At 33.7% G+C, this 19,568-nt stretch overlaps 1 protein-coding gene across 1 annotated transcript in view; it reads right to left on the bottom strand.

Moving 5' to 3' along the window:
• Positions 1 to 9,987: 9,987 nt before the first annotated feature.
• Positions 9,988 to 19,568, bottom strand: part of CDH13 (cadherin 13) — a 3,439,935-nt gene continuing 3,430,354 nt past the window's right edge. The window contains exon 14 of the mRNA XM_044088622.1: positions 9,988 to 18,707. Coding sequence (XP_043944557.1) covers positions 18,700 to 18,707 — 8 coding nt within the window. The 3' untranslated portion in view covers positions 9,988 to 18,699. The remainder of the gene's footprint in view (positions 18,708 to 19,568) is intronic.

The following is a 19,568-nucleotide window of genomic DNA, read 5'->3' as shown; positions in this document are numbered from 1 at the left end:
TGTTAAATGACTTAACTTTTCAGGCATATATTTGGGTGTAGAAATTTTATGACTTGACACATTTTTTGTGTATGATTACACATTATAAAAGAAATTTGTACAATGTCAGATTCAAACCCTGTGTAAAATAGATGAGACATATTCTTCCACAAAGATGTTTTTACCTCCTTGTCACAGATGAAGTATTTGTCAGACATTGTATAGACACACTAAGAATGTGTGGTTAACCATGTGTGTGTGACATGACCAGGTCCAGGTTTATACATTCACGTGTATATGACTATCATTGAAATATAATATCCATCCCAGGGCATAAAAGACTTTTAAATAGAGAAACATAATTGTCATTATACAATGACCCCCCATTAATATTCAAAAGCGTGCACGTTGTAAATCAGAGTTATAGTAATGGAAAAAGGTCCGGTCGCCTGGACTTTTTCCATTACTATAACTCTTTTTTACAGCAGCGGAGAATGCAAGATCTCCATTGCCTCACACTGTCTCGCTATGTTAAAGGAATTTAACATAGCGAGACAGCTTTAAAAAAAGCAACGGAGAATCTCCGTTGCTTTTTTTAAAACTGTCTCGCTATGTTAAACTCCTTTAACATAGCGAATTTTAAAAGCAACGGAGATCTTGCTTTCTCTGTTGCTTTTGCCCACAGCTCTGATGTACTGCATAGGCATACGCATGCGCAGTACATCAGAACTGTCGCGGAATACCAGACAGCTGTGGAAGGGCAGCAAGGAGGCATTATACAATGCCATTATTTAAGAAAAGTAATTTTTTTCTTAAATAATGTCATTGTATAATAGCAATAACCCACTTCTGGGTGTGGGCAATGCTGGATCTACCCACGGTTGGCTTTGTTTGGCCACTTGGGCTTCGCCCTCGTGACCAAACCACACCAACCGTGGGTAAATCCAGCATTACCCACACCCAGGCGTGGGTTATTGCTATAGTATACACTCAGTCACACATGTAATTCATATGCTATCCACTGCTATACATAGTCGTTGCTATGTTTTATTATCTGTGTATTGTTCTTTACTTTTAAAAATTGAGTGGGACAAAATAAAATAAAAAAATTGGAGTGTGCTTGATTAGAGCCCTGGCTTATCTGTATTGTGGTCATGAACTTACACCAGTTGCCACAGGAAAGTCTGCAGAACAGGTGTATTTTTACAGTCATTACTGTCCAGAGTGCTAACTGCATCTGAGGACTTGTTTGTCGGACATGCTCATTGGTCATATATAGACATTGATTAGTTGAGTGGTTAACCAAGTTAACCATGTATGTGTGTGAAATGAAAGTTCAGAAAATAAATGTTTAATTGTAGAACCATAATTGTATTAATCCCCACAGTATATAATATATACAATATCATGTGTGTGTGCTCAGTCCACTTGCTATACACAGTTATGTTATGGATAATTATTTTTATATTGCTAATTTTTATATATCTATTACAGAGGAACAGCATTAATAAAACTTGGGGTTTGCTGTATTAGAACCCTGGTTTACCTGTACTGGTGTGCTTAACTTACACCTGTTGCCACAGGGAGAGCTAGGCAACAGTTGCATTTTTCACACTTATTACTGTGTATCTGTTATAACCACAGCACAATATCACTTATGTATGCAAGATGGAAGACCTTACATGTTACAATATATCTTTTTAGAAATTGACAAGTATGCAGGTGCTTTGGAAGCATACTGACCACTGCAAAATGCCACTTAGCATGTTTGCACAACGGAAAGCAAAAGATGTAAGACTGTATCTTTTTGAAATTGACAATTTCTGCCTATTGTCTGCAAGTGTTGTGTAACTGTAGGTGTTGTGGAAGTGTACTGACTTCTTAACAACACCGCTTAGCATGTTTGCAAGATGGAAGGCAAAATATGTAATAATTTAGCTTTTCTGAAACCAACAATGTCTTCTTGTTGTCTGAGGCATTACACCATGTTTACACAGAGGTAAGCAACATGCAAATGAGACAGGCAAAGCTCAACATGTATTCTTGTAAAAATTGTTTATTAGGTTGCATCAAAGTTAATTGTGGGACTTTAATCAGATCTACATATCCTATGTGCTGTGTGCTTCATCATGTTTAGCAGGTGTGCTACACACACACTTGAATCACAGCTGTAATTTGACTTTTCTGTTGTAAATTTGTACACGTGAGAATTGCATTGAAAGCATGTATAACAATTGAATTATCTTCCTATCTTTTATTATTTAACTATCCTCTTATCTTAATTTGTTTTAGTAAATAAAAATACCCAATACTTGCATTGTACTGTTTATTGTATTGTTTTATTGCTTGTTATTCTACTATGATTGTATTGTACTGTATTATTGCTTAATTTGTTGTGCTGTACTAATGTGAAGCTTTTCTCCCCGGGTCTCCACTAAAAATGGGCTCCTGGCCCAGTCAGACACACCTGGTTAACAAATGTAATAAATAAGTAAATAAATAAATGATGTGGTATTCCTTGGTTTGTACAAACTTCATTTACCTGTTGTTTGGTGCTGGGGGAACCATGTACCATTTGTGTGCTGCCGCAATAAAAGTTGAGTTTCAAGAGGTTTGCTCTTGAAAATGTGTAGTCATCCTGTTACTTCCATGGGAAACAATGTATTACTAAAGTGGTATTCCTTGTTTTGGACCAAACACTGGTTTGTGTGCGAGTGTGATATGGTACAAACACATAACCTTCAATTTTAACAACTGAAATGTGTGTCTGCAGTGCTTAATGTTGAATATATGGGCTTATGTGGATTTGTCCACATAGGATTTTAGCACCCAAGTGGACAAATCTACATAAGCCCATTTTCAGTGACTCTGAAAACGATGTAATAGTGCAGGAGTTCAGGAATCATGGCACCTTAATGCTTCAGGAGGACGTGGGGATGTGACTGACAGAATGTAGATTTGGAACCATATAGTTAATGTTGGTCACTGCCTTAGGAGTTTAGACCAGGACTTATGATCAGGTACAACATACGACCACTGATATGATTTCATCAGCCCAGAGAAGCTGCAGTTGCCCTTAAACAGCTGGGGGGACAATACAGAGCCACCACTGACATCAAATGAAGAGTTCCTGTCCACTGTCAGAGATCCAGAGAGCTCAGTAGAAACTACACACCAACATGCGATTGATGTCTGTGCTGGTATTTCTGGGAGGATATGCATGTGCCAAGAGGAGCTTCCAGGTAAGCTTACATATGTTAAGTTGTACAATTTGCTTGTGTGATATCTGGTTTTATCCCACAGGACTGCCTCCAATTAAATATGATGCCTGGCTAATATCTCACTGGGCTGCCAACAATAAATGTGACATCCCACACTGAAAACCTGGGTCGGTATTTAAGGAGCCCCAATCATCACTACTAACTCCATTGTGGGAGCATCATGGAAAACACCAGAGCACAGAGCATACAAGTGTAAAACTACACAATTTCCCTTAAGAGCACAATAGGAACATGCTCTATTTTCCTGGGACTGGACTATATACCTTATCATACACTTCAGAGCAATGTGTTCCAGTTTAAGACCTCTGACTCACTCACACTCCAAATAAATTTAAATTTCACACACTCAAACCCTTATGGAAAGCCTGACTCAGATTTCCAGCTGCATTCTCAACCCAAAATAAATGGTAATGCTGCCACCAGAGTCAGACAGGTCTACACACCCTTCAAAGGGTGATCAATTATTAAAAATTAAATAATATAAATGATAGCTATGACCAGAAGCAGCCCGACATTCAAAGTGACCTGGGAGTATAAAAGAGGTATAGACACTCTCTAATCTCTAAAGAACACACTGATTGCCCACCCACAATGTAAAGTAATGAAAACATTTAATAATAAGTAAAATGAGTACAAGAATGTAAATCAATAACTTTCAATAAACACCAGAATTCAACCACCAGAAATATTACATTAAACTACAGGATAGAAGTCCATCATCTTAGAAAAAAACTATACCTAAATAATTAAACTTTACAAATCTAACTAGAGAATACTGCCCCTGATCTAATCTAAAACATAACCGCAAGGCAAAGGCAGGCTTACAATTTTTGGTGAGTCCTTTTTTGGGTATCCACTGCAGTGCACTGTAACTGACTGCAGCTCTTAACTAACTGCTCAGCTCTTCACTAACTGCTCACAACTGAGTTTAGCAGTCTCTTTTATATGGTCCAGGTTAACAGTCTCAACGGTCTTATTTTAAAAATAGCAGTCAGCTGTTTGAAAACGTAATTTTTTCTGTCAATCATCTCTTCAAATATTCACCTAGCAACCAGGAATATTCTAATGACATCACCTACTGATCAGCTGATTCTGCACAGTTTGTACTTTAGAAACTCCCTCACAAACATGTGCAATTAGAAATGTATTAAAACTCTGACATATTCTTTAAACATTTTGTATAAACATGGAGATATGCAACATTTTAAAACTTATTTACAGTTTCACAATTCAACATGCTGGCATACAAGTCAATCTGAGAATATACACAAAACTTGTGCTAGACATGCTAACACAGATGATAGTGTTTTCATTTTCTTCACAGCTTGTATAGTAAAATTTAGAAAAATTGAACTATTTGTTAATGTTTTATGACCTCATTGATAAATTAATACACTTAATGACACATTTTTGTCCATTACACATGCACGGGCTTTGGGTGGATGTGTCAGCCATGTTTCAGTTAAATGTATTGTTAATGGACATATAAGCAACAATTATGTATTCACTGTCTCACTGTGTTATTGCAATTGTGATGATTGCATCCTTACCTTGCTTCATTTCTTCCTGGACCATCCTTCCTAATAAGTGTTGAGTCATCTGCACATGGTAAGCCAAACATGTTTCTTTAATTATTGATAACAATTTGTCAGATTTATGCATTTATCTGTATGTGTGAGGTGGGTGTAATGAGTGTGTTTATTGCTGTACCATCTGCAATAGTGTGACCAGTGTTAGTTTGGTATCATATAAATTGTTTTAAATATTTGGTGTAGGTATTAATTGTGTTCCTTTGTTTGTTGCTTATTATCACAGGTGATGCTGACAGTGGAAGTATCGGAATCTTTCCATCTAATGTCAGAGTATCAGCAGATTCTGATGATGATAGCCAAACAGAGGCACAATTGGGGGATTGAGATGTTGAATCTGTCACTGAAGTTGACATTCAGCCATCCTCTGTATTTTCCTCTAGGCCTTTGCATACCTATTCCACTGAGTTATCATATATTAGACAGCTGGAGGGTGACACTTGATCAGGGTAATGTAGTTAATGCAGCTTCAGTGTCAGTTGACTCTGTCCATAGTCAAAGTGTGGGTGAGGTACCTTGCATGAGGGTTGTTAGGGGTGCTCAGAGCAGGCCTGCTGTCCACCTGGCACCTGATCCTGGTGTGTCTTTACTTGCCTCTCGACATATGTTTAGAGCTGTCATGGAGGAGCAGGCACATTCCACTGGGGCATCCAATTACATGCTTAGGGCTGTAGATATGGTACAGGCTGACATACATGACTGCCTGTACAGTGTGACTGATTCAGTGGATTGAATGAATAGCACAATGAAATGGGCAGCGTCTATGATGGAATGTCTACTGGAAAGGGGACGGCATTCACGTGGATGTAGGTCAGCAGTTTCATCAGATGTTAGCCAATGTGGTCATACCTGTTCATGCTCCACTAGTGGCTCTATGTCCACTACTCTGTCAGTGATTGAGATGTCCACATTCAGATATGGTAGGCCATGTGTCATGGTCTAGGGTGTACTTGTGATGAGAGCTCACCCACCAGACATCAGTCACATTGAGGTAACAGCAGTACATCTAACCTTGGACATGGACATGCCAGTGCAACTCCTGGCAGAGCCAGATCTCAAGGTCGGGGGTGACAATGATAGACTGTTACCACTACCATGCACAACTCACACCTGCCCAATATACCAGAACAAATAGCTAGCAGAGAGCTTGTCTATGTTCTTGCAGAGACTCACACATATGTTTCTCCATGAATGCCCATACAGACACACAGACACACACACACACACACACACACACACACACACACACACACACACACACACACACACACACACACACACATACATATAAGTCAGTGCTGCACATATTGATATAAATGCTGTAAAAATCACCCACCTTCTACATGGTTACATCAGCATGTAACATTATGCAAGGATATGCCATTAATTTGTGTTCTTAGCCATTTATTTTCCAATTTCAGGTTCAACACTTACCTTGATACTCTGACAGTTACAAGTGTTTGAGTTTGGGGCAAAGTCTCTGTGATTCTAGCAGTACTCAGCCATTACATGGGTAAGCACAGGTTGTGAACATTGCCTGACATCAATTTTCCTGTATGTATGCACATAGTATGAAAGTGTTGTCCCCTTAGATGGTGAGCATGTGTGGTATGTGTTGCATCTTGGCAAGGGTGAAGGTATACTGTACAAGACTACATCTACCTACACCCACAGCAGCTGGTTATTCACCCTCTGACTCATCTGCGTGGGATGTGTGCCCCTTCTCCTTGGTGCTCATGTTGGTGCTGTTTTCTCAGAATAACATTGCAAAGGATAGTGCAGACAGTGAAAATTCCAGCACAAGTATGAGGATTGTATTGTAGGGCTCCCCCGGATGTAGGTAGGCAACAAAGCATACCATAGCATCCACAGGTATTGGCTCCCATCTATTTGACCTTGCTCTTAGTTGACGATGACAGAGATTGCCGAGTTCCTGTAGTGTGTCTCTATCCACCCTGTAGCGTTGTACAGTTTCCACCTCATGCAGAACATGAAACATTAAACAGGATTTAAACACCATTCACCTTCTTGGCTGAGGCTTAATAGCAGCAGCAGCATAGAACTGGGCCTGTTGCACATACACATCTATAAGAGCGACAGCAGCTGCTAACTTTGTTTCCATGCATAGTAGTTTCCCTGGCTGTATTCAAATAGATTTTGGAATCTGAGGGCAAAACCTGCAGTGAGTGTGCATGATTTCTTTATATCTTGCTGAATAGCTCTTCCATCTTGTATTGGTTAATTAGCATACAAGTCAGCTGTTTATGTTGTAATTAGCATGCCACAATGTTTACCATGTAGAGCCACTTACTACATACAAATTGGCATACTACCATATAGGCTTTATTGAATCCAGTCCAACATCTACTTATCTTCTAGAGTTATCCATGTGAGAAAAGTATCGGACCTTACTTTAACAGTTATGGCCAAAAAAAAAAAAAAATCTCCACCTCATAAAAACTCATTAATTTCTCCCATAATAGTCATTAACCTCCATACTATCTGAATCATACAATCTCATTTCCATTTTAAAAAATAAGCATTATTTTTAATTTTCAAACAATTTAATTGACTATGGTCACTAAAACTCCTTTCAGAATCTGGCAGAGAATTCAAACAGAATGTTATGCTCAGCCATAAATGCCATAAGGATTTTGGATACATTCATTTGGTGTGTCACTTATCTGATACATCTGGTACAATGGTCAAAATATGCAAACATTATTTATCAATGAATGCATATCAAACATCACACTTGCAGTAAAAAAAAATAAAACCAAAATAAAATAACATTAATGCACTTTTTTCTTTTCTGATCTTCAAAGGGGAAAAAAAACACTACATTCAAACCAAATTTGTCCGAATAATGGTAGTGTTGTGAAAAGAGTTTTCTAAGATAAGGTGTAGAAATGATTAGATTAGAAGTATAAAACAGTCAAAAGCTATCTTGAAGAAACTGCCCAACAATCCAACCTAATGATCAGTTATCACAAATAAGAACACTGCAACCTCCAAAACATCCAGAAATGACAATGGAGCCATACAACAAGCACTGTATTTGACTGAAGTAATACACATAAAATAACAGTAATCCAGTGACAATAAACTAAGCAAATTCGTCTTGTAAATAACTCAAAAAAGACTTCATCAGAGTTAGTAAAACATGAAATCATTGGTGCTTATATAGGAACAACTCACCAATAGCAAGAGAAAACCGATAAAACAAGCTCAACAGAATTAAAAACATACCAGTCATCATCTACGAATGTAAAAAATATAGATAAAATACACACACACGTGTATATATATATATATATATATATATATATATATATATATATATATATATATATATATGTGTGTGTGTGTGTGTGTGTGTGTGTGTGTGCACTTCAGTATCTTGAAGTACTGAAATCTCGAATTTCAGTATCTCAAAACTAAAATATCGAAAGGCCAGTTGCACGAAAGTCCACATAACCGAATCCAGAAATGTCGAATCAGTGGTTGTGGTCATGCACTGTGTTAATGGATACCTGGATATTCAGATAAGTATTTATATTTTAAGAGTTTTGGGTAGGGATTTTAGTGTATGTTAGTGTGTTGGGAAGTGTAAATTGTAGGTTATGGTATGTAAGTAAAAGTGTGAGTGTGTAAGTGTTGAGAATGGTGGTGTTTGTACATATGTGAAGTCTGTTTGTGTGAGGGGAATGTAGTAGTGTGTACTGGTGGGTTCAGTGTCTTTGTATTTTTAGTGCGACCTCGGAGTTAGTATATATAAGTAGCGGGGGTGTGGGAGGTGCAGGGGGGCTAGCCCCCCTACATATATATAGGGTAGGTTCATGTATTTGTGTTGTTGTTTTTGTGTGTGTTTTGTTTGCTTGTTGTAGTGTGGGGAGGAAGGTATATGTGTGTTTGTGTGGTGGTGGGTGTATTTAAAAGTTGCAATTTTGAATTTTGTGCTTTTGGGATTTCAGAATTTTGAATTTTGAATTTTCGGCTTTATATGAATCTGTATATATATATATATATATATATATATATATATATATATATATATATATATATATACATAGTATGTATGTATGTATATATATATATATATATATATATATATATACTACTAACTCCGATGAAGTGTTTTTAAGATATTTACAAGACAAAAGTGTTTAGTTTATTGTCACTGGATTACTGTTATTTTACGTGTATTACTTTAGTTGAATAAAGTGCTTGTAGTGAGGTTCCATTGTCATTTACGAACAGATATCCACTTCAGGAATTTATCCATATTTAGTGCTTTCATTCATGACAATATCAAACTTCTTCAGAATGTGCACATCCATGCTGTTCTTTTAAATACACAAAGTGCAAACATGTGATCATCACTTCGGCCTATCAATTTACAAATCATCAAATTAAAACAAGCCATCTAATCATAGAAAAGTGTGACCATTTAAAAAATAAAATGTATATCTATTGTAAGTTTTATGCAATGCTGACCTAAACAAACAAAATCATATATCTTACTTTAGGAAAACTTTTTTCAAACATATCATTACACATTCAGATTGGACACCTACTATGTACAAACACACACACACACACACACACACACACACACACACACACACACACACACACACACACACACACACACACACACAAGCTATCCCCTGCTCTAACCTTAACCAATAAATACTCACAAGCAACATATATCTATGCCCTTAACTAGCCCCTATTCTAACCTTAACACTCATATACATTCCTTAAATGGAATGAAACATTTTGGCATTATAAAACAAGTACTGATTAGTTGTTATGAATACCTTCTGTCATTTTTGAAACCACATTTGAAAAATACTGCACTAACCCAAAATGCTTTCAAAAACTTTTATACTTAATGAACATTTTCAGCCAAAATGACATTCGACTATCAAAGCAGAATCCATATACATATATGTGTATACACACACACACACACACACACACACACACACACACACACACACACACACACACACACACACACACACACACACACACACACACACACACACATCATTCCAGAAAGAAGTAGTTTTCAGGAGAAAAAAACAATACAAGCAAAAACTTTACAAGCACAGTGAAAAAATCAAAATCAGTAAAATTCCATACATTCTTTATTTGATCATTTGGCAAATTACAGTTTTTCTTTGCAACCGCATTATAACTCAGAATCAAAATATTTATTTACAGCTCAGAAACAGCAAATGAATATTGTAATCCAACATTTATGGACTCAGGTAGTAGCTGTTAGTAACGCTAACAAAACACATCATTTAATAAATTTAAAATAGTTCCCTTATAGATATGTACATTTTTTGAGGAAAATAAATCCTAAATTTTTAAGGTCAAATTAATAAAGGACATTTACAGTTTAAAATCTCAGTAGTTTTTCCACTGTATTTTTAATATGAATTATTTTCTGGTAAAATAAATAAATGCCCACATATAATTCCAATAAAACAATCTATATATCAGATAAAAAGAAGAGAAAAAGAAAATATATTATCTTCATTTGTGTTGGGACAGTTACTATGTTTTCATTGAAACACTCAACAATGCAACATTCAAATTCCCAAAATGTAATATATATATATATATATATATATATATATATATATATATATATATATATATATATATTAGTCAATCTTTTTGTTCAAAATTATATTAAATACATTGCAAATATAATGGTACTTAATATTCAAGTATTTTACATTATCAGTTATGTATATACACCTGCTTTACACTGAAACAGACAGTTTTTAAGCTTTAGTCATTAAAGGCCTTTCTATAGCAACATTTTAAACGAGTAAAGTTACATATTCATTACAGCTTTATGAAAGTGGAAATGCATCTTTCTGATTAATTTTATTTTGTATTTTTCGCACAACTGCCAGTATTGTATACTCCACTAATAAATAACTGTAGGGAGATTAAAACAAAGCTTGTTGATTTTGTCTTAAGATAACAAAAAACAATGCACAAAGAAGCATACACTTTTATGTAAGGGCAATGTTATGTTTTTCTGCTATCAAGTTACATGAACTGAAAGGTAAATTAATGCAAGCAGTTTTGAATAACAATATAATATTTGGCATCTTCTTTGCTATTATGGATACATGATTTACTTTGTAAGTTAATATAATCAGACCTGTTTTATAATAGTTTGCGAGAGAGACAAGGAACCAATCCTTGTCATAAATAACCAGACATTCATTAACTAAGGAATATGGTACAAGATTATAGAAAACATTTTATCAAACACATTGACTTAATTACTCTTAATAACTAACATGTCTTCATATGGTGGTGAAGACAAATAGTGAAATCATTACCATTTGGTGAAAACAACCATTTCATTGTCAACCACATTTTTAATCAGAACTAAAGATGTATTTTGAATCAAAACTAAATAGTGGGGTTGTCTTTTCTAAATACTGTCAAGCAGAACTGGTGCTGTGAACATTCTTAATGCAAATGTTATCGTTCCTGTAATTTTGCATACTGCACGATCTTTTATCATCTCCATAATAACAATCAAGTTCAATCTTGGCACAACATGACTCAGTTTTTAAATATTACCTCAATTTATGTGTACTTCTGCATGTACTACAGAAGTGTCTTCAATGAAAAAGTTGAGATATCTTTTTACTTATGTGTTAGTTTTTGTGATACATTTCTGACTTATTACCTCACACCTAATTAAGTGATAACATTTGTAAATATTTGAGGTCTGATCTGAACTGAATGAATTATTGCCACATATTCCAGCTTTGACTAGTTATGCATTTTATCTATCTTCACTTTGTTGACCCGGTTGACCTTGATGGGCTGAGATAATTTTCAGAGGGGGACCTGGAGGAATTACTCTATCCATGACCATTCTCAAATTATTCCAGCTATATAGTAACATTTGCTTATGGATATGTATATTTATGGGTGCATTTATCAACTTTATATTGATTTCTATATTGCCTAGTTTTATGTTTATGCAAAATGACAGTATTTCCCCAACTGTAGGACAGTGGTTTTGAATATTATAAAACTGATTTTTGTAATCACACAATTATATTATTTATTTACTACTTTATGTTATCTAATTTAAGTACTTTATTTTATATTATCTTTACAAAGCTTCAGGAAAGGGTAAACAATCATTGTGTTGTATAAAAAATCTGATTGGGAAGAACATTACACCAAGGATAGACAATTTTCCTTTAGTTGTGGAGAAATGACTGTCAGTTATATGCAAGAGAACTGTAGCATTTGTTTGAATTATGGTTTCTATAATGGACAAAATATGCATAAATTTGGCCAACTTTCAGAAAGGTTTCAGATTAATTATTTTTTTAAATATTTTTGTCTACCATTAAGAATAAGTGTGAATAGTTTATTCTATTTATTCCAACAATCGCTGAAACATGGATGATTATCTGGGCAAAGAAGAAGTGCTCTAGCAATTCCAATAAGTAAGGAAGGTGAGAAATAAGTTGCTAAAAACTAGGCCTATTAGCCTTAGTAGTATTATAGGAAAAAGGTTTCAGAGAGTGTTGGTCTCATTGATGCTGAACAGAGATGAGCAAATATATAATGATATATATCAAAACTGATTTACTTCAAGAAGATCTATGCTTACAACCCTTGTTGCTTTCTACTCTGAAGAATTCAAAACCTTGATGTGGCTCTGAAAGTTGACGTAATCTATTTAGACTTACCCAAGGCTTTTGATAGCTTTGTTATACTGGGATAGCATGACAAGATTATCAATGCATTATTAAGATGGCAATTTAATAATTATATTATAAACTGGAGTATTGACTGGTTAACAAATAGTTATGCAAGTGTGACGATCATGGAACATTGCTCCAAAGAATTAAAATCTTAAAAGTTGCCCCTCAAGGATCACTTTTGGAGCCTTTGCTTTTTTATGCATTTCTATCAACCTTCCCAGTCACTTATCAGTGCTTGGTAGACAAGTTTGCAGATGATGTAAAGCTTGCTGGAGTTGTTAATGGTGTATCAGATAGGCATATAATTCAAGAGTATTCCATTCAGTTATTAGATGGTCAAAATTTAATTCAACTAGTTTTAACTTATTAAAATGTACACTTAGGGAAACACAATAATTTGAATCCATACAGTTTGCATACTACCACTGCACAGGAAAGGCCTAGTTATGCAGACCTTGGAATTATTATTAAGAACAATATAAGTGATATGTATTTGAGCAAGATCTTGAGGAAGACACAGTAAGTAATAAAGATGTTAGTGAGGACAGTTACATCTACAAATTAATTAGTTATGAAACCAATTTCTAAATAATAATTAGACCATTATTATAGAACCAATATTAATAAGTTGGGATTTTCCCAAAAGTTTTTTATAAAATAGATTATGGGTCTTAAAACTTACTATACTCAGAAATATTGAAAAAAAATAAATTGACACTCCATTTATTGTCAGAAACTGTTGAGAGATTTGATTTGGAGTTTTAAATGCCTGGAAAATTATGAACTTGACTGTTTGCTTGATAATAATTTTGTTTCCCATGACATGACTACCAGAAGTAACCAGTTATTATTTAATATTTGGAATATGAGACCAATATTAGGATTTCTTTTTTTTTTTAAGAATCAAGCTAGAAGGGGATGGAATCTTTCTTTTTGGAGTTAAGGAGAATCGGTGAACTAAATGTTTTTAAAAGGAAAAATATGCATGGTTTTAGGAATAGGTATTTTGCCAATGATAAGATGGAGACTGGCCCATAATGATCTCTGTTGAGGTCTAAGCCCTTGTTTCAATATTAAATCTTAGACTTCAATGGGATGCGACTCCACCCCTCTCCACCCCTCTTTTTGCATGAAATAAGGCTATGCCCACCTACATCCACAAACATATTATAATCAGTCCCAGGACCAGAAAAAAACATCAGAATGGCCCTATCCTTGAAGTACAATGAAAATTTCATCCAGCTTGTAAAAATGAGAATTTAACACAATTTTATTTATGACCCATTCACATTAAGAACATTTCAAACAGCCGGCTTTTAGGCTAAAAAGATGTCTTAGTTATTCATATTAGATATATACCTGTTACCCTTTTATCATTTTCAACATTATTTTCCCATGTTAAACTGACAAAATACTATAGCCTGTTTATCATTTTTAGCATTATCTGCCACAATTAACTGAAATCCCTCCTTGCATAATGTTAAAAATCTCAACCTCTTTAATTCCTCAAAAACTCTAGTGTCTCATTAATGCTTACATTCTATTAAAAGGAAAAATTAATATGGTTCTGACAGAGACAGCAATCAGATGTTTCATCTGATTCCATTTCTACATCTTTGTTTTTATGCATTTTATCACTGAAGTATACTATATTTCATTAAAAGACCCTACAAGCATAGTTCAAAGAAATTTAACCTGTACTTTACATACAGAGGGCAATCACTCTTGCACTGACTAATATGTTTTTTTTAGAAATATAAAATTGGCCTATGTATGCCTAATACAGTTATCTTTGTGAGTTTCAAGACAGCATGTGCTAGCCTTTTCTTGTGTCTCAATGACATTTAATTTTGCATTAGACCTTTAGCAGATAATGCACAAAATCATGGTCAGTATGTACTTTCTCTAGAAATATTTGTTTCCGCTTTATCTTTTGAAACCAGATCTACATGAATCAGGTTCAAGAGACAACAAATCATCAAACTCAAATGGTAGTACTTTGAAATAAAGAATGTTCAGCACTAAGACCCTGATTTCTGAATAACTACTTGAGATTTTACATGGGGATAACTACACTCACCTTAATTTATATTCTAACCTCAACCTAGGAATTGCCTTATGCATACACATTTGTGGCTACTTTATTTTAATAATTACCCTACTGTGTTTCTAGTCAAAACAGAGCCAATCAATTAAACTGTTTGGTTACTTTTCTTGAATTTTACATCTTATGTAGATATTATTTGGACATTGATTATCAGCAAACGTTTTATTAATTTGCTATAATTATATTGTATATAGTTTTTCTTTTGTAACAGCAATGGAAATTAAACAATAACAACAATCCTGTTGCAGTTTTAAAAACAAAATAATCTAAACAATAAATGGATTTTCCTTAAATTTACTAATAATATGTAAAATGATTTTGTAATTATTTAGCCATCTTTACCAGAATACATAATCCTTCCATCTTAAGCTACCATCTCGACCTCCCATCACCATCATGTCTTCTACATATATTCGCTACCCAATATTCATCAAAACATTACAATTCATGCACCAACATTATAGATAATTCTAGCTTTATTGTTTAGCACCATGTTGGTGAAAGTTGAAAAAATAAAGCAAACTACTTTACACAATGATAGTAAGGGCAAACAGAAGCTGAAGTATGTTTGTTTTGTATTATCTATGTTATTTTAAAGGGCTGCATCAAAACATTAACTCAAAAATCGACTATTTAGTTTGCTGTACAAAAAATCAGCTAAAATGTCTCTGTGCGTGCACATGTGTATGTGCATGTGTACATGCACACATTTGCATGCACATATAATGATACATAAAAGTTAACATGAGTTTATTTTGATTATAATGAACATTGTGTAGTTATAGAACAAGTTTCATTACAGTATAGTCATGCATATTTCACTAAACAATTCTCATTTACTCTGTTTTATCCAAATTTAGTATATCTGAGGAATTTTGTGATGTGGTGATTATGGAGTTGATTATAAAACAGAGTGCTGAATTTGTCAGCATTTATGAAATTCTCTCTCTCTAGAAGGACAGATAGAACTTTAGCTTCTAAGATTTGGTTCAAAATGAGGTACTAATAAGGAATAGATGGGGTGGGGTTGCTTCTGTCTCTGCTTCCACTATTTACAATAATGAAAAAGTGGATACTGAAGATTTAATTATTTGATCTTGTTTTCATTTTGTTAGCATGCAATATTGCCTTTTCAAATGATACATTTAATTAAAACTCTGTTTTACATGTTATTTGAATACCTAAAACCAGGAAGAATCGAACTATTACAAACAAAAGTGTCCAATAGAGAACTACTTGGTCCACACGGAAAAATAAGAAACCACGTAGTATGATTAACTGTACTTTTATTGTTGACTTAAGCACTTTTCGTCTCGCTAAGTTGCGGGATTTCTTCAGATCAATTAGATCTTTTGTTTGTAGTAGTTTTTGAATACCTGCAAGAGTAGGTACTTATATATGTATATGTTTATATGTATGTATGTATGTCCTGCAGGGGCCATATGTCAAAGAGATCAAACTAGCAAGGCTAAATGTTAAGCAAGGCAGTATTATAAAGGTAAGATTTTAATGCTCATCATGTCATAATAGTAATGGATATGACAATAAGCTTTTATTTGTTGCAGCTGTCTTTCTCTGGTACTTTTTTAAAATCGTTCCAATATGATCTGCTCAGAATAATAAAAAAATAACTGTCTCATTTTGCAGTGCTAAATATGCTTTGGTTAGATTTAGATTTAAAATATTTTATCTGTCTACAAGATTATACTACTTTTAATGTAAGAGTCTTATTTAATCACAAGAATGTAATTTTTAATTTAAAACATATTTCATGTAAGACACATTTAATTGAATAGTTTCATTTTCATTCTTCATTTAAAGTTTCATATGCAATAAATAGTCCTTCAAAAGTTTTTCAATGGAGGGCAGGCCAAAGACATACCAAAGATCCATGGATCAATGTTGACACACAAAGTTGTAGACATGGGGCAAAACACTGGGGTGAGCATCACAAAGTACACAAGGTACAATAGATTAATCCACTTTATAACTACAACTATCCTAACACCATAAACCACAACAGCATTAATTATGTTTAGCCTGATACACTTTTCTATCAAATGTGATTAGATTAAATATGTTTGGAATTAAATTTTAGATACTGTGTGATTATATAAAGAGAGTCTTATCACCATCAAACTGTAGCTTTTTTGAGGCATGTATGAATATAATAGGTGTCATAGTGATGTAAATGCAAACACAGAATTTACACAAGATTTTTAATTTCAATCCTGCAAATCATGTTTATATTTTGATATAAATTTCGTAAATTACAGTATTGCATTTTATACAGTTATTAGTCCATAAAATAATATATTCCATGTTTAATATTTATCTATATTTTAGAAATGTAGTCTTTTCAAAAGCTCTTTTGTTAATTTACTGATAAGATACAACATCTTTTCCATTAAGAGAAAACAGGATTTTCCTTACAACATTAATGGACAGGTAATTACAAATTATACAAACTGCTTAGCCACACTTTCATGTTCATTGAGTTAATGGTGAGATTTGAGCATGTCTGCCATTTTATGAAGTCATTCAAATCAAACTAATATTCATGAATCTCCCTAATGTCCACAGATGAAATGAGTAGAACTAGTAACACTTCTAACTGTGATCCTACAGAGCTAAACACATAAACAAGATGCATACATTAGTAGAATGCATTACACAGCTACTATTTAGCCAATGTTCATATATATCTAAAATGACTGACATTCAAGCTGCATTAGAAAGGGAAACTTTCATTGAATTTATTATAATACTTTGTTTAAACATTTTGCCCAAGCAGACATAATGTATTCACTTTTGTTAATTAACTCCGTAAGGAAAACAGCATTTTGCTTATATTCTCAAATATTAAGTGCTATTATTTAATTTCAAAAAGCCAACCTTGTCAAGTATAGAGTAAAAAAAAGATATCACTTGACAGGTATTCAGTATGCTCTTGGATTTTGGGAAATCATCTACAATTACGTAGGTGTTAGAGTGTTACATTTTTCAAATTAAAAAGAATATATACTGCAGAGACATACATTAAAGTATGTTGTGTTTAATATCACTATGTATTTGTTTAGAAACCACTGAAACATCTCTTGAGCAACACATTTACCATACAGACATCTGTATAAGTTGTCATTTAATTATCGATGCATATGGAAGTAATTCACTGGCGTGACTGTTACCTGCTTTAAGTTTTCTCGCTATCCAGTGGTCTTTAGTTCAACTAATACCAATATATACCAGTGTAGTCACTCATGAACTGGACAGTTGTTTATATACCAATTTCAATACAATGCAATGATTTATATTTTGTTTTCCATGAATATTTCAGCAACAGTGGAAAACCAGACATGGAGTAGTTATGATGGCTTTTGAATGGCATGCATTTACAATAAAACAAATATGATTTGATTCTTGTCCCTCCAGTGAGAATACAGTGAAGATCAAAAACATCCACTGAAAAGCTAATAAAGTATGGTTGATTGGGGCATACAATGTTTTGTAACAAGAGTAAGATGCTGGTGTGTGGGCAAAAAAAATGTATTTCAAAGTGTATGATACCAAATGATAAGTAAGTGAAACCAGTTAGTAGCACTCTTGAATCCTGTTTCCAGAAGCCTGATTTAGATATGTCCTGTCTTTAGTTTTCTCTGAAACCATATAATATATATATATATATATATATATATATATATATATATATATATATATATATATATATATATATTGCAGAATAAATATCAATCCTTTGATAGAAACAAGAAAGTACAGGCATTGTCAAAGACTGTACAGGCTGTAGCAAGGTCTAACTGATGAACTGAGGTTGCAAATTAAACTGAGTCTATAGCAAATGTGGCCTCTCTTGAGTTAACTGTAAATCCTTGTAAACTGGTCATCAAATTTTGGCTTTTTTTCATTTCTTGTTATTATGGCAATGTCCAGGCAACTTCAAATGTCAGCAGTTCTCACAGACCTAAACAGAAAAGAAAATAGGAATTTAGGGATTAAAAAAATATGTGTTTGCCATAAGGATGATTTCATTCCAGTATATGAATGACATCAAAGCATATTTATAATTTAGAAATTGAATATGCCAAAGGAAGAATTATAATTTTAATTACTTAGATTTCTAGGCTAAACATACTATCTTACAATTAATTATAAAGTATTCAGAGCCATAACAAGTCATATATAACCCAAAGTTATTAGAAGAAAAGAAATATGACACAAGAAGAACATTTAACCTCAATGTCAACAGAGTTTTCATTGAATTTGAATTAAATTTGACACACACTGTTTTCTCTTAGAAATACACGGATAAGAACTTTGAACTTACATTCAGCTTCTGAAATTAGATTACTACAATCTGTTTACTTTTAAACAACTTCTTGTCTCTGAGTGTTCCTTTTTATAGATTATAAAACAGTGAACACTGTTTTAAAGTGAACCACATCGTAATCTGATAAGCAGTCAAAACATCTGATCTAATTTGCATTTTAATAAAATAATGCTTACCTGAATATGATTTTTGCACAACTTATCAAGCATTTTAATTTAGAAAATGCTTGCATTGAAAATCAAATGTAGACCTTGACATACAGTTTGAGACTTATTTCATCAACCTTTATATTGGAAATCTAAATGCAGAAATAATGTTCTAATCCAATGCACAGACAGATATCATTGACATTTCCCACACTGTTTTACAGTCATTAGGGATCACTGCAAAGTCAAAGCACTAAATGCAAACTACCATAGCAGGAAAAAAACTAACATAGCAAGCAAATAGGCTCTGGAAATAAAATTCTAGTTCATACAAGAAAAAAAAATCCAA

This window comes from Protopterus annectens, chromosome 11.part0 (assembly GCF_019279795.1).
Source record: "Protopterus annectens isolate FY-2018-M chromosome 11.part0, PAN1.0, whole genome shotgun sequence".
In the NCBI taxonomy this organism is placed as follows: Eukaryota; Metazoa; Chordata; order Ceratodontiformes; family Protopteridae; genus Protopterus; species Protopterus annectens.
This window is presented reverse-complemented; position numbering and strand designations above follow the sequence as displayed.